The 27,261-nt window shown below is 40.8% G+C and overlaps 1 protein-coding gene across 1 annotated transcript in view; it reads left to right on the top strand.

Moving 5' to 3' along the window:
• The window catches only part of LOC144797587 (chromodomain Y-like protein 2), a 625,531-nt gene that overhangs the window by 503,148 nt on the left and 95,122 nt on the right, over nt 1-27,261 (top strand). Inside the window, exon 5 of the mRNA XM_078668253.1 lies at nt 14,976-15,186. Coding sequence (XP_078524379.1) covers nt 14,976-15,186 — 211 coding nt within the window. The remainder of the gene's footprint in view (nt 1-14,975; nt 15,187-27,261) is intronic.

The raw sequence follows: 27,261 nt of genomic DNA, 5'->3' as shown, positions 1-27,261 counted from the left end.
CATTCTTTACAGGAGTTCTCAAACGAAATCAAAACAATAGCAGCGGGGATTTCCCAGGTTTGCTGGAGGCTTGGTTTGTTTAGAGAACTCGGTGTGCTTTCTAGGGGGCTGGAGGAATAGTGCTTGCTTAATGTGACAGCATGCGCTATGACTAATTTATGAAATGGGTTTCTGTGCCGTTGTATGGATATTAGTGATTTATAACCGGACAAGGGTCAGAAATTGGAGTATCGATACAGGTCCCTAGATAAACATACTACACCCACTCCACGAATTCATGTCCATATTTACTAACCTAATCAATAGTAAACATAACTAAAAGTGCATGTGTATACCGAACCACCCCAAAATACATTCTTTGCATTTGAAAATAGGCATATTCGAAATACACGAAAATGAGTATAGGTACTGTATGCATTCAAGCAGTGTAATCATTCAAAAAAAGATGCACAATTTATATCAGCATGAATGATTTGCGAAATTACACATGAAATGGCTCTTAATACAGAAAAAAGGTGCGAGACCATCTCATCACATATAAATACAATTACTTGTACATAAGCTAGAGGTTGAGGTAACGTATTGTCTGCAGAGTTCCTAAAAATAGAAGCTCTGTTCTCTAAGAATAGTTCTACTTTAAGCAGAAGATAAGTGCCAAAAGGTAAATATTTTGGGTTTGGGAAAAAGTTTTCGTTTTTCAGTGAAGAAGGAAAAACAATTGTCAGTAGCTTTGTTTTTAAAGCCGAAGGCCAAATTCAGAGTTCAGGGAACGCTGTGTGCAATCTTGCTTAGAGTCATTCTCTCTGTTCTGGTGAAAACATCATTTCAGACAGACTCTCGAAAAAACAGTCTACCGCTTCTGGTGAAAGTTCGACCAAGTTGGAAAATGTCGCTACCATGCAGTCATGCGCATGTTCGCTTTCAGTGATGTTTAGACCAGTACTGCTTACAGAAGGTCGTACCTGGTTGATGCTGCTCTCATCCTGTACTTCACTACCCTTCAATCGTAGTGGTGAAGTCTCCACGAATGCCGTCATCAGGATAGGTAGCCGCTGGGGACAGCACAATGCATGAGCCTTTACTGGACCCAACAAAGTATCTGCATCCAATGGTACTTCTGATTGTAGTGTAAGACAGGTGTCCAACACGCATTCTTCGCCGCATATCATGCATCTTAATACAGGTAAGACACAATTCTGCCATATGGGTCTGAACGAAAGAAACCAGGTCATATTTAGATCTCTTAGCCGGGCTAATCCAAGGACTTTAGTTATGCGGTCCCGGTAGCGTATAGCTAGGATCGTTTCTTCCATTATTGCTGGAGTCTTGTCTGTGACATGGCTTGCCATAACGAAGCAAGAGTAGCAAAAATAGGATGCCTGCTACGAGTCCCAACAGGAGAGGAAGTCCGCCAAAGATGGAATGGACGAAATTTGGAAAAATACCCAGGACTGCTTGGAATGGGGTTAACAGTCCCGAAAAAACGGTCTTAAATACACTCGCGATACCATTTGTATCAGAAATATTTAAGAATTCGTTTAGCATTTCTGCAAAGTGTAGGGGGCAATTTGTTGATAACAATGCATGTATCTCTCCCATTGTCCTTGCAACTTGGAGATCATACGTTTCTTTTGATGACGTCAAGTGAACTGGCGTCTGTAGGAGCACAGTCTTCATTCTGCTTAAAGTATCAATTCGAATAGAAGAGATATTCAAACTGGGCCAAATTTTTCCCTCCCTGTCTGGAGTGTCATTCGGAAACAATACTCGCTCACAGCAAATGACCATGGAAGTCACGCTTACTAGATAAGGTTTTCCTGGCAGCAAGCCACAACATCTGTGATCTACAATTAGAATGTAACTCCTGATAGAAAGTCTTCTAAAGAATGGTTCTATTTTTGTTGCAGGTGTGCCGAGCTGGTGACATGAAAGGTTATTTGAAGTCCCCTCACAGGCCCCATGTAAACTTATACCCTGACACAGAAGTATACCACTTAGTGATTTTTCACAATTGTTACCACTAAGAAATACACTCTGTCCTGTATTACTATAACATGTGTGTGTATAAGGCAAGTTCCATGTTGACTTAATGTATCCTTTACCCAACCTGTATATATTTCTGGCAGTATCGAAATTGGAAAGTCGTAATCGGAATAGTTATGATTCCATGTATTATCCATTCAATGACAGGTCGTCATTGTCAATGGTAATCTCTCAAGTTTTTCAATGCTCAGAATTGTATACTCTGCACCCTTTTGTGCTAAGCTGATTTGTGTATCAGTAAGGTTAAAGATAGTGAATAGTGACGTTGTGTTGATTAAACGCCAAGGCACGTAGCCTGAACGCAGATTTTGTAACGTCCAGCCAAGCTGTACAATAGAACGCAATTGGGACTGACCGTGTTGTAACATCAGTAAGTCTTGTTCTATTATATCGACTGCAGATGATACAATACTGTCCAGTGAATATATTCTGGAAGACAGAGTCATTAACCCATTGTCCACAACAGAAAGCGATTTTTCCAAATTAACACGGTCAATTTCCCGTATTTTCTCTGCTGTTTCAATTTGAGTTACTTTCCAAGCTTCGTTGTAAGCTGCATATTTAGAGGCCGCTATGAAACGTTTTTGACGCTGTTTGCGTGGTCCCATAATGAAATCGCGCAAGTCAGCACCTTCTTTAAGTAAAGTCAAGTGTTGCTTAATTTCTGCCAGTGTGGATGTTCGTAGCCATTCGAGGCAGAGTTTCCCTACACTGTATGTAGTTATAATCCCTGGATGTTGTCTCTGGGAGTATCTAGGGTCTGGCCTGGTTATTGTGAACCCCTGTTTTGTGTTCAGGGATCTATCTTGACAGTTATTTGTGTCTGTGGAACAGATCAACCATTTTTTCCAATCAGGATGTGTTCTGTTTTGGTTTAAAATATGGGATACGTCTTTCTCAACATCTGTAGTGCTATTACTGTCGGGTGTTGGTTTTGGAATAGACGGTTTGTTTAAGTCTTTAATTTTGGCTAGGCCAAGACAGGTTGTCTGTTGAATTGTATCATTCAAAAATATAATTTGTTCTGGGATCATGCAGGCTCTAAATAACGATTCTATACCTTGCACTTGCCAATCTTTTGTGCCCCAGATCGTTTTTGTTTCAATATTATTGTTCCAGAAATCAAAAACAAATGTTTTCATTTTTTCAAAAAATGTCTCTGAATAGATTAATTTTGTGTTTGTAAGCATGTTTTTCATTCCTGTCTTATTTAACAGTCTAAAATAAAACGTTTCTGCATCACTTGTGTTAAACCCTGAGAAGTATGAAAATTTATCATAAAATGTTTTTGAACTTCCTTTTGGTGGAGTTGCACAATGTTCCCATTGGTTATAATTAAAAACATTTCTAGGTTGAGCTGATTTATGCAGATAATGGTTACCATAGTGGTTATAACAATACATCTGGTCATAATTAGATGAACCTTGTAAATAATCATGTCCTGTAAATTTGGCTGACATCACTAGATCTGACATCAGATCATTAATACTGTCAAAGTCCCAATCATCAGCGAATGTGCTTGGTTTTGCAAAGTCACTCAATGAAATCTTGAATTGATGAGGATACTTCAGGAGCTCGACCGGACCATAGATTTCGTAATCAGTTTTGTCCCCTGCTACCCCACCGGGTATAGGATTGGCTGTGAAGTTTACTGAAGAAAGTTCTCTTTTCTCGATGTGTGAAGACTTGTGTGGTTTCAGGACCAAGTTGATATTCTGACTTGCTGTGTCCATTGTAACATATTTTCCCTCAATGAAATGTCCCAAGCATAGTACCATGATGAGCCAAAGTATGAGGATGAATACTCTTAGTGCCACCCAAAGTTCAATCCATGGAGAAATCAGATAGGTTTCTTTTAGTTGATGAAAGAGTTCCTTTGTTTTGTTTTTAAAGGTTTTTGTTGTTGGTTCTTCCTCAGGTTCACTCGGATCCTCCGAAAAATCATCGAAGTTGATGAAGTAGCCTGATGCTGTTCTGTCAATTGTTTCAATTGCTTCTGGATTCTTTTTTGCTTTTTGATTTTTTTTGTTTCATTAGCATAGTCTGTGGTTACATCATTGTAGACTGGTGTTTCTTGATGTAAGTTTTTGATTTGGGTTTCAAGAGGTTTAAGTTCCATGGCTTTGTTGCATAGTCCTTGTTGATTCACTGTAGGTTTATCAATTGTGATTAGTCTCTCAGTTTGAACCTCTGTATTTGTAGCAAACTTTGGTGTTCTACTACTTCTTGGGAGTCCACTTGGCCTACTACGTATTATCGGCCACATGATTGTGGTTTAACCAGGTCAATGGATACAACTCGGTTCTCCTTTTTACCAGCAAGTGGCGGTAATACCACTGATCTTGTCCCGTTGACAGACAAGACAGGTACTGCTTTTCTGTAAGAAGGCCCAAATTCCTTCTTTACCGCAATCTTCTCTCTGACCAGATCCCCGATTTTTGGAACCCAGACAGGCCTTGCTGGGACAGGTGGTTTCTCTTCAGTGGCTGTTGGCTGTTGCTTCAACTTTATGTTGCTTAGGTCTTTTCTTTTTTCGTTTAAGTCCTGTAAAATAGCCAAACGATCTTTGATACCAAAGCATTTTTCTTTAACCACTGAAGTTTGACTATCGAGGTCCTGGATTAACATTCTAGTCCCAAACAATAGTTCGTACGGACTGAGACCTCTCAGAGAATTTCTTGGCAGATTATTAAGACTACGTTGGACACTTATTAAATGTTTGACCCACCCAGCTCCCGAACCTAATACCTTTGCCGTTACAGATTGCTCTATGCCTTGGTTTTTTCTTTACACCATCCCGTTTCCCTCAGGAAGGAAGTGAGAAGAGTCCCGCAATGCAATGCCCATGCTGGGCATACACCCCCCATAAGCTCGAGAGCTAAAAGCAGGGCAATGGTCAGAATGTAGCATGCCCCATGCGTATATGCCATTATAGACTCGCAAATCTTTTTATAACAGTTCAGACGTCAGCCGAGAGCTGGGGTCTACATTTTAAGTGACGGTAGTCTCAAACAATATACATTGGGACGCATGTTTCTTGTTTAATCATGCGAATAGATCGCTTTATGCTTTCTATTATGTGTTCTGGCACTACCTCGGCCGGTTCGCCACTGCGATCTCTGTTGCCGTTTTCACAATTTTTTGCAAATTTGTGATTATCCACGCTCATCCCCGGCCACCAGTATTCTGATTTTAATTCTGTTAAAGATTCTTTGATTGTCTGATGCCTTAAACCTTATCCCATATGTGCTTCTTGTATTAGGAAGCCTCTCCTTTTCCTGTTTGGAATTACCCTATCCCCCACTCCAGGGATTTGAGCAAAAGGAACGGAGTTCGCATCGATTATGTATGTATAATTGAGTGGATAGTTGATGGGTAGCGCTGAGCAGTCGCCTTTTGATGACGTTTTCACCGCCAGCATTGTTTCCCCGTCAATGTATTTTCCTGAACGCTTTTTTGTAGCTACGGGAGCCGATTTAGTTGCTTCCGCTGTGGCTGTCTCAGCCAATAAATTCCTTGCAGCGTGAACGCCATCACGCTGATGGCTCAGTGTATGTATCACGTGAGCCTTTTGTAGTTCTTTCTGTAAAAGAACTACTTGTTCCCAAAGCGAATTGTGCTTTATTGTGGCACCTGTGTCAGCTTTGTAACCGTTTCGAACCCATTTCTGCAAGTCTTCATTGTATGATTTGACGCAGGAATGTGAATCGCACACTATCAGTGTCGGGAATTCGCGATCTGCAATATCGAGCGCCATTTTTAAAGCTATTAATTCAGTTTGATGACCTGAATTGTCTTTTACAGATTGTGACATCGTTACTAGTGGCATCAATTTACGTCCGCGCCACCGGCATTTGACAACCTCGCATGTAGCGTTGTAGGCTTGTTTTCCCCAAACTGAGGGTTCTGCATAACTGTCTGTGTATATTACGCAGGCGTAAAGTTGTATGGGCAGAATGTCGCTAGGCAGAGGGTATTCTCTTTCATATTCTAGATTTTTAATTTTTTTTATTTCCGGGTCAAAATAGTATTTCACTCTGTCTGTAGCAAGAGAATATTCCCATTGTATCCATTTTGGATTTAGTGCCATAGTAGGTAAATTACATGGGCTTGTTAATGCCTCAAAGGCCGATTCTGCTGTTCTGACTGTAATCTGTCTGCCGTCTGCTTGGTATCTTTCTCTTGCTACAGCTGTTTGAACTGCATGAACAATGTTTTCCTTAATGCTGAATGTTTTTTCAGCTTCTGTGTACAAATGTGATTTGTAAGCTATTGGTACCGTTTCTCCCTCATTAGAGGTTAGGTATGTGAATCCGCATCTTCCTGGGATGACCCGAATCACAAGGTTGCGTGTGTTATCGCGTGTTTGTAGTTTTGTTTTAACTAACATGTCTGTTTGTAAAGATCTCAAAATTTCTGTGTGTTTTTGAGTCCAATTGATTCTTTTAAAATCTGGTCTTATTAAGTCATAGAGAGGTTTAACCCTCTCCGCGTAATTTATAATGTAAGTTCTTCCGAAATTCAGGAAACCTAGAATTGATTGGAAGTTTTTCAGCGTTCTTGGTGCTTGGATTACAGCACATTTCTTCAGGAAATTGTCAGCCAGGCTTTTGCCTTCACTGGATAATTCATATCCTAAAAATAGGACAGTCAGATGGGCAATTCTTGACTTTTTGAAGTTGAATTTGTAACCCTCTGCTGCGAACTCAAGTATTATGGTGTTCAGTCTTTTCAAGTGAGTATCCAAGTCAACATCTGTTAGATAGATGTCGTCGACATAAGATAATGCCTCATCATCATATATTTGTAGTAACTCTGTTACTCTCGCTGAGAATAATCCTGGGCTGTTCTTGAACCCCTGTGGCAAACGACAGAAATTTCTGCGAGCCATTTATTGAGAAAGCGGTCAAATATCTGCTTTCAGGTGCTATATTTTGACAAAAGAATCCATTAGAGATGTCTAATGTTGTTTTGTATTTTTTGTGCACTATGCTATTCATTAGTGCTGCACTGTGTGAGTTTTGTACTGCAAAAGTTTTGCAACATGAGTTAAGGTGTCTGTAGTCCAAAACTAGACGATATGAATCATCTGGCTTGGAGACAGGAAACAAAGGATTGTTCATTTGTGAGGTGCAAGTTTCAATCACCCCCTGGTATTCAAGTTGATCTAAGATCGCCCTGACCTGTTTTTTAGCTTCTTGCTTAATTGGGTACTGCTTTTGTGCAGTTGGTTGAGATTTTAACTGGATTTTGTGAGGAGGTGAGTCCTCATCCCATCCTACGTGGTTTTTATATAATGCAGGAGCTTGGGCTACTGCCCACTTTCTTGCAAGTGTATATTTTCTATGTATTGGAACGTGATTTGAGAAGGCAGGCATAATCATTTCTTTGCCATGAGGGCACTCCCTGACAAACTCTGGTGGCCAGTCTTTTTCAGCTAAAAGGATGTCATAGCCTTTGGAGAGGTTATCCCAAAATAGACCCCTTATTTTCCTAGTCTTATCTCCCTCTATACGTAAAGTTATTTCATATATTTTATGAGGTTTGCTAACTCTGGTATCTGCAGTTTCCACCTGAATGTATTCATTCGTGTCCACTGTCTCCAGATGATTCATCAGGATCTTGCGAGCTATGCTCACTTCTGCTGCGCTGTCTAGCATTGTCTGAGCCCACTCTCCGTTTTTCAGCTGTGTTCTCAGTATCCTCAGCATGTTTGATTACTTTAATACTGGCTACCTTCTTCTTTGGAAATTGTAACTTTTTATTTTGATGAGCAGGTTCCTTGTCTTTGGACTTGACGTGCTCTTCCCTGTGTTCTGACCGTCCTCTTCTTTCCGATTTCTGCGAGGAAGTCTGAAAAGATCGAGATGGACGTGTATCAATATCTTGATGTCTATCAGGTTTCTTCAAATTATCCCTATTTCTAAGGTTGTATTTTTTCTCAGAGGGCTCCCTCTGGGGAGACTTGTGTCCTTGGTCCGGAGATCTTTCTCTCCGCCGAGGAGACCTTCCTCTGGACTGGAATCTTTTTTCTTTGGGAGTGGATTGTTTATTTCCATCCCAGCTCTTTTTTGGAGTGTTTAGATTATTTTTAATAAATACCTTTTCAGGATTTTCAGTTAGTTGGGGTTTCACTGGTTTTCCACCCAAACTATCTCTTCCTAGTTCTTCATAGGATTTTTCTATGATTCTGGCAAGTTCAAATGGTTGTTCTGCTATATCTGTTTCTTTCAGTCTTTGGCGGATCGCCACAGTTGCTGCTTCCCCCTTTATGTTGGCTAGTAATATTGCCGAGACCTGCTTGAAATCTTTCAGTAATTTCATACCCAGAGTTAAAGCAGGTTCTGGACCGTATTCATTTTGAATCTGTTTTAGCACCTCTGGTATTACCGCCATGGACGGAACACCATGTATTTTTGTGTAAATGGAAGCAAAGACTGTACCCCAAGTGTCACAGTCCTCCACATGTGGTGCGATCCCCATTGGAAGACAGATAGTCAGAATTCTGTGTTTCTCAGTAGGGGTAGTATCTGGAAATACTGCCTCTATTTGAGTGAGTTTTTGTGCTAACCAGAATGGAATTTGTTCCCTTTTAATGGGTAATTTACCTAGACAGGACTGTATGTTCTGTGGTGTGATCTTATTTGTGTTCCCCTGATGAGGGGTCAGCTGTGGAATTTTAATAGCTGGTTGGACTGTTGAAGTCCGCATTATATACTTGACTAATTGTCTATGTATTTTAATCAGTTGTTTTAGCTGTACTAAAAGTTCTGGTATTGACATTTTTTTAATGTCTGGATGTGGTGTGTAGCTGGCTCGAACCGACCACGTTGCACCTGGTCTACCTAGTGGACCGAGCCTGGTGATGTGATCATTATGTTTTAGGGCGCCTTTAAACCAGAGCAGGTGCTCTTGGTATTTTAATCGGATTTCCACCTCCTCGAAAGGAGTGTACTCATCCGGTGGTTCCTCTATTTTGTAATAGTGGAACTCCTTTGTTACAGCGTTTGCTGCTGGAAAGTTTATCCATGAATAGACTACCTCTGTCTGCCGATATTCATGTGCCACAATTACAAATATGACTGTACCACCTCTCGATGTCAGTCCATTTTCTATAAGTTTTCAAGTTATAGTTTTTCTTATGCTGACCGGGATGAGTATTGCATCCGGGTCTTGCTGTAGGAGACTTGTGTCATCCGCTAGGAGTTGAGCTGCTATTCTAGCTGTCTTCCTATCTTCTTCATTGTCTGACATTTTACTGACAAGAAGATTTTTGTTGCAGATCAGGTTTTCACGGAAACAAAGATTAGGTGCACAATATTTTGGAACACTGTATCCTTCAACGTTGAATAAACCAAAAACCATACATAGGAGTCTCCTCCTACTAAGTTTGGCGGATTTTTAACCTTTGACCCATTCCAGACGTCTTTGGAGTATTTATGGGAGAAAGGGTCTGTGTGAAAAAGCACGACTGAGTTACTCTAATGCCTTGCGTTAGATTTATCGCCTTACCAAACGTTGGGCGCCATGTAGTGTAGTTCCTATTATCCCAATAGGCTCTGCGCATTGGAATAATGTTTTCAATAGTATAGACGTAGGACAGAGGTTAACTAGGTCTTCTACTGACGATATTAGACTTAAGTTTTGTGTGCCAGCTAGCTCAGAGTTCACTAGAAACTTTCTCGAATAGGCGAGGAGGAGTTTAACCTCCCTGGATAGACAAGAAGGGATTTAGTTTCTGACAACCATAGAACATGACAACTTTGCTCTCCCCTAATCAAGAGTATATCTCCAGAGTCGTGTGAAAACAAAAGACAACTATTTTACTCAGTCAGTACGTGCATACTTAGTTCCACCAGATTGTAGAGAAAGAAGAGATGGGCGTGTTCAATAAAAGGTGTTATTTATTGATCAGTCTCTTTTTCTCATACAAGAGAAATGAATCGCTACAGTAGCAATACTTAAGGTTAAGTAAAGTGCATACAGTAAAAGCAGGATTATAAAATAATACTGTAAAAGCATTGATATGGTTTCTTAGCCATATGATACTTTAAAATGGATAAAAGATATACATACATATATACATTGACTAATCGTACTCAACTGGTGCTTCTAACTACGCCTACCCCGGTGTACCTGACCTAAGCCTAATACGTGGGAGGGAGTAAGTAAGTAGCAGTTTAAGTTAAGTTTGTTTTGCCAAGAATCTGACTCAAGAATTCTCTGTAAGGGGTTAGTCAGTTCAGTACCTGGGATTTAGAAGGTAGGAGGGCTGGTATCTCTGTCTCAGGACTCGGTATCCCAATCATCCGCAAGGGCAAGTTTGAAACGCTGGAAGCTGGATTTCTCGGCAGGAGAAAAGGCAGCGTCTCTCTCAGCGCGTCAGGAGGGAGGGGCAGCGTCCGTGGGCTTCCTGCATCAGCTCGGCTCTCCGGCAAGTAGTCACTGCTCCAAGCTCATCACCACCGTGTCTTTACTTAGGGCAGCGTCGGTATATTTATACCTGAAAGGTGCCGGGTTTGACGTAAGGATGGACATAAGACGTCAATAAAAGATGTCATTAAGAACTGGTCGTTCTTACATTCTTTACAGGAGTTCTCGAACGAAATCAAAACAATAGCAGCGGGGATTTCCCAGGTTTGCTGGAGGCTTGGTTTGTTTAGAGAACTCGGTGTGCTTTCTAGGGGGCTGGAGGAATAGTGCTTGCTTAATGTGACAGCATGCGCTATGACTAATTTATGAAACGGTTTTCTGTGCCGTTGTATGGATATTAGTGATTTATAACCGGACAAGGGTCAGAAATTGGAGTATCGATACAGGTCCCTAGATACACATACTACACTAATAGCTATTAGATTGACGCCTCACCTCTCGCAGTTGATCCACCCGGATCAATCAGGCTTTATGCCACACAGAAGCACCGCACTTAACCTTCGCCGAGTCCATGGGGCGTTGGCACGTGCACCGCAGCTGAAAGTTCCGGCGGCGATATTGTCTTTAGATGCTAGAATGACATTCGACATGGTCGAATGGCAATATTTATTTGCAGTACTCACCCATATGGGATTCAGACCTAAATTTATAGCGTGGATACGCCTCCTCTATGCTGGTCCCGTGGTGCATGTGTCAGCGAATGGTCACATCTCACGCACGATACCCCTGGCCAGGGGGACGCGACAGGGCTGCCCGCTGTCACCCCTATTATTTGCCCTGGTGCTGGAACCATTGGCAACCGTACTTAGGACTACCCCACTGCTAAAAGGGATATGGTGGGGGAGAGCTGGGAGGATAGAATCTCCCTCTATGCAGACGATATGCTGATTTATTTGGGGGAGCCTGAGAGCGGAATACCGGAACTCTTAAGGCTCTATGATGCGCATGGCAAAGTGTCGGGATACATGATTAACTGGTCGAAATCAGTAATCTATGTCTTACATGGCCCAGCACCGATCCTCCCCACTACTTGTCCGTTAGAAATAGCGGACACCTCCTTTAAATACTTAGGGATCCATATCACGCGGAACGTGATAGACTTTTATGAACTAAATTTAAAACCCCCGCTAGAGCGCCTACGGCGTGATGTGCAACATTGGAAAGCCCTGCCGCTAACACTGCTAGGGAGAGCGGTGCTATTTAAAATGATAGCGTTGCCACGCTTCCTGTATGCACTTGAGAATACCCCCCATTTGGTGCCACCGCGCTACTTCCAGCAGTTGTCGGCCATGGTAACCAGCCTATTATGGGGCGACCGCCCACCTAGAATAGCACATGTGAAGCTCAACAGGAGCTGGTATGAGGGAGGGATCGCCCTGCCTAACATACAAATGTACTACTGGGCGACGCAACTTAAAATCATTAATCACTGCTAGCATGTCCCTCATTAAGATCCAGCCTATCGGACTGACAGGGTACAATTAGGCACTCATAGCTTGCTAGCGACGCTCTACCATAGGGGTTTGGCTGCGAAGCTGATAGGACCCACAAAACACACAGTCGCGTTGTGGTATAGCGCACAAACGAAACTTAAATGGGGTGGAGTCATCACGAAACTCACCCCTCTTTGGGACACGAAGGCACTGGGACACCTGCGCCGGAGCAAGGGATTCATGCAGTGGGATAATATTGGCATATCAACGGTGGGGGACCTGTGGTCGGGCGGAGGGGTGATCCCCTTCTCTCAGTTACAGCAGCAATACGATCTAGGTCCGAATGAAACCTACAGATATGTGCAAATTAGGCATGCACTACTGGCGGCATTGCCAGAGGGCACGGAAGTCCCCGAGGCCTCACCGACTTCATGCAACAGAGCGCCACTTCCCTGACGTATCGTAAACTAATGAATAATCTTCCAGACCCAACGGACAAACTGCGAGAGAAACGGGTGGGTGAACTGGGGGACATGGACGAGATGGATTGGAATGCGGCGCTAGCGTCCCCAAAAGAAGCAGGCATCTCGGCTAGGTTCAGACTGGGTCAACTGAAGATACTACACCGAATATATTACACAAGGACCACACTCCACAAACTACACAGAGCGGAACACCCTTATTGTCTCCGAGGACAGGTGCTGCGGACCGTCTCCCAAACACTGGAGGTATTCCTGACGCCAAACCCCCGTACATGCTTGTTGAATGTATGAGACCCCAATGATCTCACACGTCAGGGTCAACTGTGGGCCACCGTGGGCATCATGGTGGCGAAGAGAGATATAGCGCAAAAGTGGGGGGCCACAGACTCTCCTACCTTGACGCAATGGTGTAAAAACATAGACATATTAATGGTGACAGAAAGAGCAGTGTATAAGTTACGGGCAAACCCTCGTACGTGGAATAAAATATGGCTGCCCTGGAATGGATACCGAGGGGATCTCTGTGATCCCCTGCTGGAAGAAGATATTGACAGCTAGGAGGACGAGGAGGAGGAGGGCTAAGAGATTTTCAGTGCTGGTCGTGGGTGAGGGCGGCACCGCACATGGCAGGGCAGCTACGCTGTCCGGGTAAGGTGCCACAAAAGTAGTCGGTGCACATGAAGCTCGGAACATTGCACATCCACATGACTACCGGTGTAGAGACGTCGTCGGCATTGCCACATTTACAACATGACTATTCCTTCACCTATTGAGTCTAAATGTTTTGTTACGGTTTTCATAAAAGAAAAAGTAAGACACTGTGTAAATTTGAGTAAGCAATGATTGTACTGCTGTTGAATATCTATTTAGGTAACGCCGCCGGACAGACCGTTATCGGCTGAAGGGCTGTGTATACTGCCAGTGATTGATTGCTTTAATATGCCGTAGCCGGCCTCAGGGTTGTAGGCTCATTGCTGTGTATCCCTCAAAGATATCAATAAAGGTCTTACAAAAAAAAAATATTAGGGTTTAGAATGCTGAAGCGAATAGTATTGTTTTATTATGTACTTTAAATCTTTTCTTTTAAATATAGTTGTACATAATTATGTTTTTGAATTATTTTTAGTTTTTTGAATTGTATTTTAGTTTTTTTGATATAATCCATTTTATAGTGTTATTTTGTTTAAAAGTGAATTTTCTTAATTTAAGTTTTATTTTAATTTGTTTTTTGTTAGTGTTGGAATTTTCAGGCAGCATATAGTGAGTTATGAATGTTGGTTTTAACGTTTGTAATTGATTAAATATTTTAATATAATTTTATTTGTTAATTTAGTTTTTAAGTTTTTTATTTGAATATCTTTTTTGTTGAAATATTGTATTTTTTTATATATACAGAGATATAATTTATGTTTCTTTAGTTCATATATATCATTTTTTTTAATTTAGGACATGAAATAGTAAATTTGACCGCCCTCAAGTCTAACACTTTCCCTACTGTTGATCAGGCCAACGTGGGTATAATCTGATCCCTTCAAAGTTCAACACTTTCCTACTGTTACTTCCATTGGAGTGGGAATAGTAAATCCCCCCCCCTCCAAAGTCCATCACTTTCCCTACGGCTACTTGTGTTAAAGTGGAAACCGGAAATCTTGCCTGTGTAAAGTTCAACAAATTCCCTACTGTTGGTCAAGTTAAAGTGTGATTATTGAATTTGACCCCTCCACTGTGCTATATTATTTTTGTCATTTTATAACGATTGTTTTAGCATAGATTTTCTATCTTTTTTATTTTGAAAGCTAGTTAAATTATTTTTTATTATATACTTGGAGTTATGTAATTTTTTAAAATATTTATATTGTACTTGCTCTTTTGTCATATTTAATATTTAGTAATTGTAATTGTTAGTTTTTCTTATTTACTTTAATACTTTAGTGTTTTTTTAATTTGTAATATTTTTAAAGGTAATATATTTTTAAGGTTAATATAATGTTTAATGCTTAAAAGACAATATTATTTGATACATTTTTACGATGATATGGGTGTATTCCAGATCTTTGTACTTCGATATTTGTGTCCTCAATATTTATGTAGCCAATATTTTTGTTGGTAAATTTGTTTTGCCTGTAATATTGCGTCTTACAGCTGCCACAAAGAAGTATGCACTCATTGCAATTTTAACAACTGGTCTGATCGCATAGCACTCTGAAAACCTTTTCAATTTGATTTGTACTAGCACAGTACATAAATAAATTGAAGAGATTAGCTGATATTTAAAAATGTATCATATCTTACTGTGATGTATTTTTGATCCATAAAGGTGTGGGTCAAACTTAGCAAGATGAGTATCTTGGGTTTGTGCAGATTTTATAGCTGGTGCCACTCCGAGAGAAGCTGCTTCTATTTAAGTTTATATAATAATTTAATTGATTGTATGATAATCAGATATGTATTTACCAATGTGCATTTGCTTTTCTACTAATGGCCTGTGGTTGTTTGGACAATGTGAATTGTGATCTGTTTTGACATTTTGTGGCCCAGTTGTTGAAACACTGAATTATTTCTAATTATTTCCTTTTCCTTTTAGGGACTTTGTGACCGCTTTTATTCAATTTAAAAAGCCTATAGTTGTTGCTATTAATGGACCTGCCCTTGGACTGGGAGCGTCAATTTTGCCACTATGTGATATAGTGTGGGCAAGTGAGAAGGCCTGGTTTCAAACGCCATATGCAACCATTCGACTTACACCAGCTGGCTGTTCGTCTTACACATTTCCACAGATTTTGGGTGTTGCTCTGGTAAGCAAAGTTTCTACAGACGTCCACATTTTTCATAACATGAGGAATCTTAGGATTTGAATGGAATGCAGCTGCTAAAAACATTGTGTACACATTTACTGTAATACTTCAATCTTAGCTGTGGAATCTAGATCTCTCTAAGTCCATTTGGGCATCATGGCAGACCAGACTCCATAGACAGTGTTCAAAATACACATTTCTAGCATATTTAGAGCCACATGTTCTTCTTAACAATTGATTTTGAGCATAGTGAAAGAAAAGTGTCATGCCTGTAGAATTTTACAATCATACATTGGTGAAGTACAGTTTCACCACAGGTGAATAGTATCATATAAGTATATGTGAGAGTTTGTGCGGTTTCTAATGGTACGAAGGGTGAATTTTACATACAGACACTGCTGTGGTTGATTTAGGAAGCGCTAAGTCCCACAGATAATGGTGGTTTGCAAAAATGTTCACTGATTAATTAGTTACTGTGCGTTAGTTCTGCTTGTCTGACTTCATTATTATCTATAAATCTATTGTTGTTTTCTACAAATAACCGCCCATCAGTACTCTACATCTAAAGTTTAATGAAAAAGCAAACATTTCGTGCAACTAGCTGTCCATTGTTACTTGCCATTATAAAGAACATTGGTCACACCCTGCACTCCAGCATCAACATGATGATGTCATTAGGAATAACATATGTGCTATCATCAGTTATCAAGTACTAAATAGCGTGCTACAGAATGTAGAACCAAAAACATCAATAATCAAAATCTCGGCAAGGTTAGTCTGTATAGGGAAGAACAGGTTTAATACTTGTAACTCACTTGCTGATATATATATATATATATATATATATATATATATATATATATATATTGAGAGTGTGGGCAAAAGAGTTTAAGAATGCATGACTACCTAAGGCAAGTGTAGTAACGGAAGACACGGTCTAGTGTCTCAGTTCCATGATGTAAGCCCACCCACCACCAGGCGTCATTGGTCAGATGACCCTGGCCAATAAAAGGGACTGAGTGCACGTGCTCAAGGCCCATTACCTAACCCTCACTCTGGTGTCCGTGTCTGATTTATCCACACAGCATAATGAGGGCCTAGCGCCCCTCACCAAACTCTACAGCAAGAAGAGTAGAAGTTCTGATGTCCTGGAGTGTTAAGTTGATTAAAGCTTTCAGTGTATAAATCAGGTTTTAGTACTAATATGTTTAAGGCTAAGATGATATTTTGTGTTGTCATTATTTGTATTCAGTGCATGGTTACAATAAAAAATACACTGATGATTATAGCACTGTCTTCTGAGAGACCCGTTGCTTTAAAAATAACATTCATTCAAATTCTTCACCCCTATTTCAAGTCTATTAAACAGGTATTGTCTTATGACAGATCTCCCGAAAACATTAACTTAGTTCTGCTTCGGACTGTTTTTTCTTGATTTGTTTGGTACACATGTTACACTGTGTGTATAAATCAGATGTTCTAAACCGGGTGGCCAGCACAGATCGGTGGTGGCGGGGTAGGGTGGGCTGGGGTGAGGAGGAAGGCAAGGGTGATAGACGGGACAAGGTAGGGGGTGCTCTGATTTAAGTCTAAAAACAGAGAATGGAGAACGTGGCAACCTGTTGCAAACTAAACCTTACACAAAATGCTTAACATGCGAAATAAAGTGACGAAGAAATATCTCTCCACTACCTCTCCTGATATTTTGATAGAAAGGATGGCCTAGCTGGTTGGAGGCAGATTAGAGTGTGTCGTGGGCAGAAGTGAACGTAGTGGTGGCCGGGGCAGGGAGGGAGGTGTGCAGGGACAAGGTGTAAATTAAATTAAAAAATCCCAAAAATATCAACTTACCTCCTCACTGCATCTCTTTGTTGCGTCTCTCCATTGGCTGGAACAAGGCACAGGAGCACCCAGACTGAGGCTCCCCTTAGCATTGTGATTGGTCGAAGCGCCATACCACGGCGCTCAGATGGGGACAGGGAGCCTGGGCATGTTCTCCACCCAGGCTGTAATGCAGCCTGGGTGGAGAACATGCTAAGTGCACATGAATGTTTGGCCCACCCCAGAGGGCAGGCCAAACATTCGTGCGCACTTTAGGGAGTGCAACCACTCCTCCCCTGCTCTGTCAGCAGAGCAGCCCTGCCCCTCCTGGCCGCCTGCCACAGGCTAAATAAAATTCTATTTTTTGCTTCCACTGCTGAAAAGCAGTGGGGTGACGCTCCTCCGCCTTAGCGGAGGAGCTGCCACTGGTTCTAAACAAAGTGCGCCTTTCAGCAGTGAATGCACTGGGTGTACCTCTCACATGCTCCTTTCATGGCCCAGAGCCAAAGGCAAATATCCCATGTCTAATGCCTAGTAGGCGAACATACAGCACATATATAACACCAGAAAACAGAGGGTCTGCCAAATCTATTATATGGCTTCACTGTCAAACCGAGTTATCAAAATCACGGAGCGTATAAGTCGCATGGAGACAGCGTGTTATAATGAAGAGTGAACACTGTGTATAGAAAGACCCAACACCATTCGAAAGGATCACCGATGGTTAACAAATCCAAACACTGTAGCAATGGGTTACCATCAAATTGACTCAATGATCAGTCCTATCATCTGGCCAAACCCAGGTGTAAATCCGGCTGGTCCCCTGATCATTGGGACATCAAGCACCACACCATTTGTTGCTGGTAAAGGATTTGGACCACCACTACAAATGAAACGTCAGTAATGGCTGATCTATGATGGTCAAATGAAAAATAGTGCAACACAAATTATAAAGTGACATTAAAATAGGATGGAGTGTTCTCCTATAGAAAACTTTTTTCTGCGGACGAACACCACCTCCTTATTAAAAACCAAGAACAGTGCAGAAGAGACAGTCAACAAATATCTGTCTTGTAACGGGCCAACATGTTTCTGCCTACCGGGTAAAAAATCCCATGGCATTTGTCAGGGCCTTTGTTCTTTTATTAGTTGCACTTAAATAGTAGTGAAAAACAAAGCAAACACCACCTTCACCCAGTGAATAGGCTTAGAAAAAGGTTGAATACGGTACGACCTGTAGCAACCTGGAAACATTACACCTCCATGGGAAATGCGATTTCTGAAGATGAAAAATATATACAACATATAACATTATCATAGTGAACATTATTGTGTAATCTACCTATACACTGTGTTTACACTCAAAGCACTTTGAAATAAAAAGATAAAGTATTGAAGCTCACCCTTCATGGTAGGGGAATAGACCTCATCTCACCTGGACCTTGCTCAGGTATTACGAGGCCCCGCACTACATAGATATAAGAAGTAAAACAGAAAATAAACACTGTAAGGCGTAAATATACAACCTTTAAAAGTGCCCCAAAAAGAATCTTCCTGTGTATCCCATCAACTTATATCTAAAACCCAACAATGTGGAAAACCCAGCACTCAAACTGCATGGGCCCAATCTCAAAGTGACCCAGAGTTATCACTCAGCACATGCACACATGGATAGAATGAATGTTCTACATAGAACTAGTAATGAACAGCAGAATCCAACCATCTCATTCATTACCTCTATATTAACTCTGCTTAACTCTATCAGACCATTAGTCTGTTTTAGTCATTGACAGATGCTATGCATCAAAGTAGGGAGTCGTTAACTTCATTTCACTATCAGTACACATTAGCCTCTGGTTCAGTTTTATTATACCAACGAATACTTTATAACGAGGATTTTGTGTATTTAGAAGCGCCATACCGTGAGCAGTTCCTTGTACATCAAACGTTGGATTGGGTATTTTGCCATTTATTTACAACAGGAATTATACTTTCACAACATCAATCAAGAGATCTGTTCCCTTATAAAACCCTGAATTGCATACTATTTGCTCTGTTTTAAGACTAGAAACGGGCAGTAGGGCATGTGCTTGAAAGCCTTTCTGTGATTATCGACACAAACAAACTACAATGTTGGCCGGTATGATGTAATTGTGTAGTTCGTCGTGTAATCACGCGAGAGTTCGAGCAGAAATGAGAAAGCTCTCGCGACTCCATAACTGGGCTCCCTATGTTAGTGTTACTTAATACGTAATCAGGTAGATTGTATAGATGGCTGTTTCCTTTTGTACAAGATCGGGGTCACAACCAGGAAAGGTGCCCGTTGATATTTCGTATCTGGCAATCATGATATTTAGAGGAACTACCAAAATGGTGCTGTTTATGTCATCCTGTAGTTTCGAGTGGCAGCTCACGCGAGATTTCGAGCGTAAAAGAGTGCACTCTATATTTTACAACAAATAGAGAAGATAAGCAGATAAGCAGATGTTTGAGGTCATTATGCATCAATGTATTGAAGAAAAGTAACAATGAACCAAAATTACTTTAAGGTCTGTCGCGATTTGAACTACTTAGGGTGGAGGGATACCATACAAACCACCTTCCATGATACTATGTAAGAACAGATCATCAGCCGCTCGATACCTCCCCCAAGACTCAGATGAGTGCTTGAGGTACCGACGGATAGGTGAGTCTCCTTGTACTAAAACAGACTAATGGTCTGATAGAGTTAAGCAGAGTTAATATAGAGGTAATGAATGAGATGGTTGGATTCTGCTGTTCATTACTAGTTCTATGTAGAACATTCATTCTATCCATGTGTGCATGTGCTGAGTGATAACTCTGGGTCACTTTGAGATTGGGCCCATGCAGTTTGAGTGCTGGGTTTTCCACATTGTTGGTTTTTAGATATAAGTTGATGGGATACACAGGAAGATTCTTTTTGGGGCACTTTTAAAGGTTGTATATTTACACCTTACAGTGTTTGTTTTCTGTTTTACTTCTTATATCTATGTAGTGTGGGGCCTCGTAATACCTGAGCAAGGTCCAGGTGAGGTGAGGTCTATTCCCCTACCATGAAGGGTGAGCTTCAATACTTTATCTTTTTATTTCAAAGTGATTTGAGTGTAGACACAGTGTATAGGTAGATAACGCAATAATGTTCGCTATGATAATGTTATATGTTGTATATATTTTTCATCTTCAGAAATCGCATTTCCCATGGAGGTGTAATGTTTCCAGGTTGCTACAGGTCGTACCGTATTCAACCTTTTTCTAAGCCTATTCACTGGGTGAAGGTGGTGTTTGCTTTGTTTTTCACTACTATTTAAGTGCAACTAATAAAAGAACAAAGGCCCTGACGAATGCCATGGGATTTTTTACCCGGTAGGCAGAAACATGTTGGCCCGTTACAAGACAGATATTTGTTGACTGTCTCTTTTGCACTGTTCTTGGTTTTTCATTAGGAGGTGGGGTTCGTCCGCAGAATAAAGTTTTCTATAGGAGAACACTCCATCCTATTTTAATGTCACTTTATAATTTGTGTTGCACTATTTTTCATTTGACCATCATAGATCAGCCATTACTGACGTTTCATTTGTAGTGGTGGTCCAAATCCTTTACCAGCAACAAATGGTGTGGTGCTTGATGTCCCAATGATCAGGGGACCAGCCGGATTTACACCTGGGTTTGGCCAGATGATAGGACTGATCATTGAGTCAATTTTATGGTAACCCATTGCTACAGTGTTTGGGTTTGTTAACCATCTGTGATACTTTCGAATGGTGTTGGGTCTTTCTATACACAGTGTTCACTCTTCATTATAACACGCTGTCTCCATGCGACTTATACGGTCCGTGATTTTGATAAATCGGTTTGACAGTGAAGCCATATAATAGATTTCGCAGACCCTCTGTTTTCTGGTGTTATATATATTGAAGTAGGTGGGGATAACAATCAGGTACGGGTCTTTAAACTATATATCCCTTGGACCCCCTTTAAAGTGTTTTGTTGTTTGAACATACAGCACAGCCACGATGGCTGCATGCTATGTGAAGTGCATATGAGCTCACACCCGTTGAAAACGTTTTATTGTGCAATATGTGTACCACTATGATGCTCTAAATACAGCTTTTAGCGTTCTGCTCTAGGTCATGTGTGGTTTGCTTCAGTTGAACACAGGACATGCAGTGCACTGTTTCCCTCTTGTATACTCCCCACATGCCTTTTAACAGAGGGCTCCATCCATTAAAGTACATGCTTGGGATACACAGAGTGCCCACACCGTGGCTGTATAATTTGTGCAATCCACTTGCGCATTACACATGGTCTGCGGCTAAATGGCTTGAGTTATGCCTAGTGTATACATGCTCCTTAGAAACCCTGCACTCATTAGCTAAAGACCTTTATGGTTAAATATGGGCGCCATTGGCATATCGTTATTTTTTTGTCTTCCAAAATTCCCTCCTTGTGATTAAAGTCTAGCACTAATCTGAAACCAGAGTCATCAGTAACAAAATGCTCTGAGCAAGTAGGGTGTCACATGTCATCATCATCCTCTCACAGAGCGCTCTTTATTAAGGGTGTCATGGCATGTCTGCTTCTTGTGGCGCTGTATTTCTGTGTTCCATCCACATGAGTCTTTTGAGATATTATTTATCATAGTCTAAAGGATGCCTAATTGTGTTAATCGTCAATGATAAATTATATGGATTCATACCTGGTGATCCAGTCATAGACTGACAACACTTCACCAGCATTGGTTAATTTGTATGGCTTTACTCAGTTCTTTTGCCCCTTTTCTTTCTACCAAGCATAGTTAGAAACGCATCCAAGGTCGAGCTCCTCTGCTGTGTCCCTCAGAGAGGAGACCAATTTTCAGGCATGCACAGTGATCTGACCTTTGTGCTTTGCCTCTTTTCAGTCTTGTCTTGAAAAGGTTCCACCCAGCATGGTGACCCAGACGTTTGCAGAGCATCGACTTATATTTGTGTTGTCTTCAATCAAAATCAAATCCACTTGCTAAATTTGTCAATATTTTTCATTACTTCTCTGTAATTATAAGACAGTTCTGTGGAATAGATAGCCATTTACAGCAGTGTTGTCAGAGGAGGCACAGGCATTTGATGATCCAGTGTGTATTTCACTGTCGGGCCCATGAGCTGGCAAAACCACAGCAGGAACCAGGACAAGTATTCATGGAGTAGGGGATTCAGTCCATTAAAATGATATCCTAAGAATTCATGTGAACATGCCAAGGGCATAGATTAACTTTATTTGAGTATTTCCTAACAAATTTATTTGAGTATTTCCTAACAAATTAAGTGAGGTTTACACTTGTTTCATCCCTCCAAAATTAACAGGATATTTCACAACATTTCTCTGACTTTGGTCTGTTATGAAATGTTTTTTTTATTTATTTTTTTATAAAGACCACCTGGCAAACCATTCTGAATCCTAGAAATAATTATTTGTAGTTAAAATTGAAAGATGACTGGAACACCCTTTTCAAGAATCCTACTGGTGGAAAGAGTTAGCTTCACAGTTAGATCATGCAAAAACTACAAATGCAGTCATGAAGAGGCGAGAAAAAATGAACTGGAGATTGTGCCCAGACTTGTATCACAAAGGGCTATGCAATTATCTGAAAGTTGATTTAGTACGAGGAAGTCATTTGAAAGGTATTGTATTTGCCAGACTGTGGAAGCTGGTAATTGCGAGCAGCTTGCCAATGCTTCACTTTAGACATGGTGATATTTAAACTATTGTCTAAAGTTTCATCAGTTACCTAATTGATAAATGTGTGGAAATAATGCAATCCAATATTTATTTCTGCAGCCCCATCTTTGATCGCACATTTGTTTAAGCTGAAGCTCGAGAATTATAGACTTGAATCGATTTTAAAAGTGCGTAATTATTTGCTAAACTGTTTTGCTTGAAGAAAAACAATTACCACTATCCAGATTCAAAGCTTCTTCTTTATTTTGACATTTCAACAGAGGAGATGGTTGCTTTCTGGACAAATATTTGTTTGTTAGGGATATGTCTATACTACAAATACAAATACAAATCCCATTAATCTAAAGCACTCAGTACTTTTTAAGGTTAGCAAGTTAGGTTCCTCACTAAATGAATGGACTGAATTGTTTCGTTTTAGGTCTGGCTTGGGAGCAAAGCTGCCCACAAGACCTACTGGTACCAAAGATACAGAATGGGTGTTTGCCCTGCTCAGAGAAGATCTCTCTCGCCTCATGCTGTTGGCTGTTTAATTCATTATTCTGTCTCCTATGGAGTGATTGCATTGTAATGCATTTAGAACTATTTTCTTTATCTAAATACGCTTCATCATTCATAGAGAGTGACCCTTTTTGTTTTGTTTTTCATTGCTTGGGATTCAAAAAGAAGACTTGTCTTGGCAAGGCTGAAAATAGATTTCTACGTAGTCTAGGACCCAAGGCCCCCATGGCCGCATTCAGGATTGGTCATCTACCTAATAGCCATGCATACAATTTGGTTGAGCAGTAGCTCGAAAAAGCTCCCATGGTTCAGTCACATCTCAAGTACGCTATCAGCCTTAGGTTGTTCAGAAATTGGCAATTGCCAGTCAAGACTTTCACCAAAACCTGGACCAATAAAGCTGAGGTATCAGCTGCCTGCAATTATAACCAAGGAAGAAACAAAACTTTATTTTACTTTATGCCACTTTGCACCAAGTCCTTGTGTGCAAGAAGACTGTACTTTTCTTTTCATTATATACAATATATGACTTTGCAAGACTGCCCTACCCTCTTGCCTCCAAGCTGTGTCTGATACATTCTTCATTCCGTTGGCTTCTTATATCTATGCTGCCTGGAAAGTCACCAGAATTAAATTCAAGGATGAGCCTCCTTCTATTTGACCCTGTAGGCCACCTGTTCAGTATATATTATCCTTTTGGTGAGAGAAGGGAGAGCTAGGAGAGCTAATTTTCTTGCGGATTAACTCGTATGGATCCAGGATTACCCTGAATTTAGCTAAAAGGATTTCCACATCATTCTTTAGGTAGCTACCAGTTTCACCTGAGCAAGAGGGGCTAGCACTGATCTCACTGTATCTGCTGTGGAGGGTTGAGAATGCCACATTTTACCATTTGATAAATGGCTCTTTTATTTGAAAATGTGCACACCCAGATCATTACATTAGCAGATGAGATGGGAGGAACCTGACACGGTTTGCAGGCAGCCGCTAAAGGTTTTATCTTTAATGGCCATGCACAAGATCGATAAATTTTGCGAATTCGTAATTGCACCTTTTTGCAACTCGCAATTAGGATGGGACAAAATGTGATGTACACAGGGCCGGACTGGAATCATAAAGCAGCCCTGGCAAATTTTGCGAGACTAGCCCCGGTACTGTGCGTAGCGAGCACATCAATCAAGCCTGACTACTACACAGGAGGGGGAGGTTCTCTCCTCAAGATAATTTTGGAATATTAGAAAAATGGTGCATTATATGTTAGAGCACAGTAATTGATGACCTTATGGTTCACCAGAATAGGACAATCCTGTTGGGGCCCTTCAATGATTCTCATACTATCCCCTCATCTCTCCATAGCCTCTATTACATGTATTTAATTTGTTTTATAGCGCCTCTAATGCCAGTGTAGGGGGTTGGAGCACTTTACATCACGCAAAAATACAGACAATGAATCATACTTGTGTAAATTAGGATTTAGAAAATGCTACATAAGATAGAAGAGAATACAAGGTGTAGGATTTACGTGTCATCTATATTGGTAGGCATTTTTTAAGAGTGCTTAGTCTACAGAAGCACAAATTGAGGATTTAAAACGTAACACATAGGGTGGATTTACTAACAAGAATGTATTTTTACTCAGACAACCCCATTTTAGCAACATTAATGTAATGTAATGTGTATACTTGTAAAGCGCACTGTTGCCAGTTGGCGTCCTGGCGCTGTATACCGCTGGGGAACCCGTCCTGGCTTTCCCTGTGGGATGGTCCCTGCTGGGAATCCCCAAGGTGGAGCCAGGCATCCCCGGCGTTGATGGGGCCGTTGTGGAGATTAGGCAAGCTAATGCCCAGAGATGCCGAGTGGGACCCCTGGTTAGAGTAGGCACCGAGGCGAGAATTATCGAGTCCGCTGATGCTGGTCTACGAACCTGCCGCATCGGGAATCGAACCCTGGTCCCGGGCCGACTTCTGCTTCCGGGTCTGCCGCCTCTAACCAGTGAGCCACACCACTCCATAATAATGGATAATGAAAGACAGGGGAAAAACATAACTTTCAAACCTGTACCATGTAGTTTGCATGCATATCTCTGATGGCAGTTCATAGCTCACTGTGATAGATTCATTGCGATTGTAAGTTATGAATTGCAAGTAACTAAAGGATCTATGTGACAAACCAGTAACCCACTGAGCTATGCACTTTACAGTTCTGTGATCTGTATGGTACACGTTCTTTGCTGCATGCATATTAACTCCCTGATCTGCATTAGATGAGTCAAAACTACCAATAGACAAAACTCTAATGTCTCTCCAGCAGGAAGATAAACCACCAGAGATAGTTATCTTGACACTTTTATTCTTAATAATAATCTGTTGGGCCCATTCTTTTGCTCCATTTTTTAATGAGCTATATCATACGAATTGTATTCCGGAATCCTGGAACGGCAGCATTTTCCAAACAACTTTTAAAAGGGGAAATCCATCAATACCAACCAATTATAGACTCATAGCACTAATAGATGTGAGGCGAAGCTTAACGCATCCTGTTTACCTGAGCATCTTAAATCATGGATATAAGACAACAAGCATTTACCTCTAAGGCAAGCCCGGTTTAGGACCGGCATGGGGACACTAACGAATCTAATAGCACTCACACTTCTATCAGAAAAGGCCAAAAACAGAAAAACTCAGCTTTTTGCCTTCTTTGTAGACATTAAGTCTGCATTCGATTGAGTGCCGCATGGGCATTTATGGAAAAAAATGGCTTAATGAGGCATCCCAAATAGCTTGATGAGGGCAATCATAGAGTACTTGGGCACATGGTAAAATTGGAGTTGGCATCTGTGCCACAAACAGAACTGAGACAAAAAATTGACTAAAACAGGGGTATGTTTTAGCACCAGGATTGAACAACTTATATCTGGCAGACCTTGTAGAAGTACTGTTGATGCATAACTGCCACCCGCCAACCTTGGTTCAAATAGGATATCTTCTATACACAGGTGATATTGCTCTACTAAGCCAAACGCCAATAGGATTACAACACAGCTTAAAGGCCTTAAAAAGTTGTATGGATAAACAAGGGCTAGAACTGAATTTGAAAAAGACAAAAGTGGTTATGTTAGTAGACTCTAAACACAAGTTGCACTCCTAGTTTCTGGAAGGGAAAAAAGTCAAGGTAATCAATACTTAAAATACATGGGATTCAATATGGAGCATCAGATGAATGGTAAACAGCATTTAGAAGCTATGCTGACAAACACTTAGTCATTAACCTACGGCTTTAAATTATTAAAAAATAAACTGAACTACCCGTCATTAGGTCATCTATTAACTTTAATGTGTGCCCAGTTAATGCCAACAGCGACATATGGCATGGAAACGTTGCAGGGTCTCTAAGCAGATTCCCTAAATAAGATACAATCGAGAGTATATAAATCTGTGTTTAGGATCCCGAAATCAGCCTCCCCAGCCCAAGTGCACCTAGAGTTCGGATTGTTAAACCAAACATTTCAATGTAAAAGCACATATATCAAGCTATGCTGGAGACTGCATGCATTCAAAAGAGGGTCCATCAATAACTTATGTTGGCAGGAAATCGAGGAGCAAAAACAGATCAATAAAAAAGGACCCTGTGGTATCCACCTAAACCAGGCCCTCAAGGAATTAGGTGCACAAGAAGCCTGGAGTGTGAGCATAGGGACATTGTCATTTTATCAAGTAATAAAGGCTACAACTAAACATCTGTCCCATTCAACAGATAATAATCCCCCTCACACAAAGACGACATGCCTGGACAGTGAGCAATTCATAATAAAAAATGTGACCCCAAGAATATCTCTCGATATGCAGAGCAGTTGGTTCTGAAGGGTATTTCTTTATAATACAGTTAATTCCCTGTTTAATTAGGAATGGCCTCCTCTATGGCAAAAATCAAACGGATTAATACATCTAAAGATATATATATTAAGTCATTGACACGAGAGATTGGTGAAGAATAATGAGGATAATTACTACAGGTGTTCCA

The sequence above is a fragment of the Lissotriton helveticus genome, chromosome 12 (assembly GCF_964261635.1).
Source record: "Lissotriton helveticus chromosome 12, aLisHel1.1, whole genome shotgun sequence".
In the NCBI taxonomy this organism is placed as follows: Eukaryota; Metazoa; Chordata; class Amphibia; order Caudata; family Salamandridae; genus Lissotriton; species Lissotriton helveticus.
Note: the sequence above shows the minus strand (reverse complement) of the source record. Positions and strands in the feature narration are given on the sequence as shown.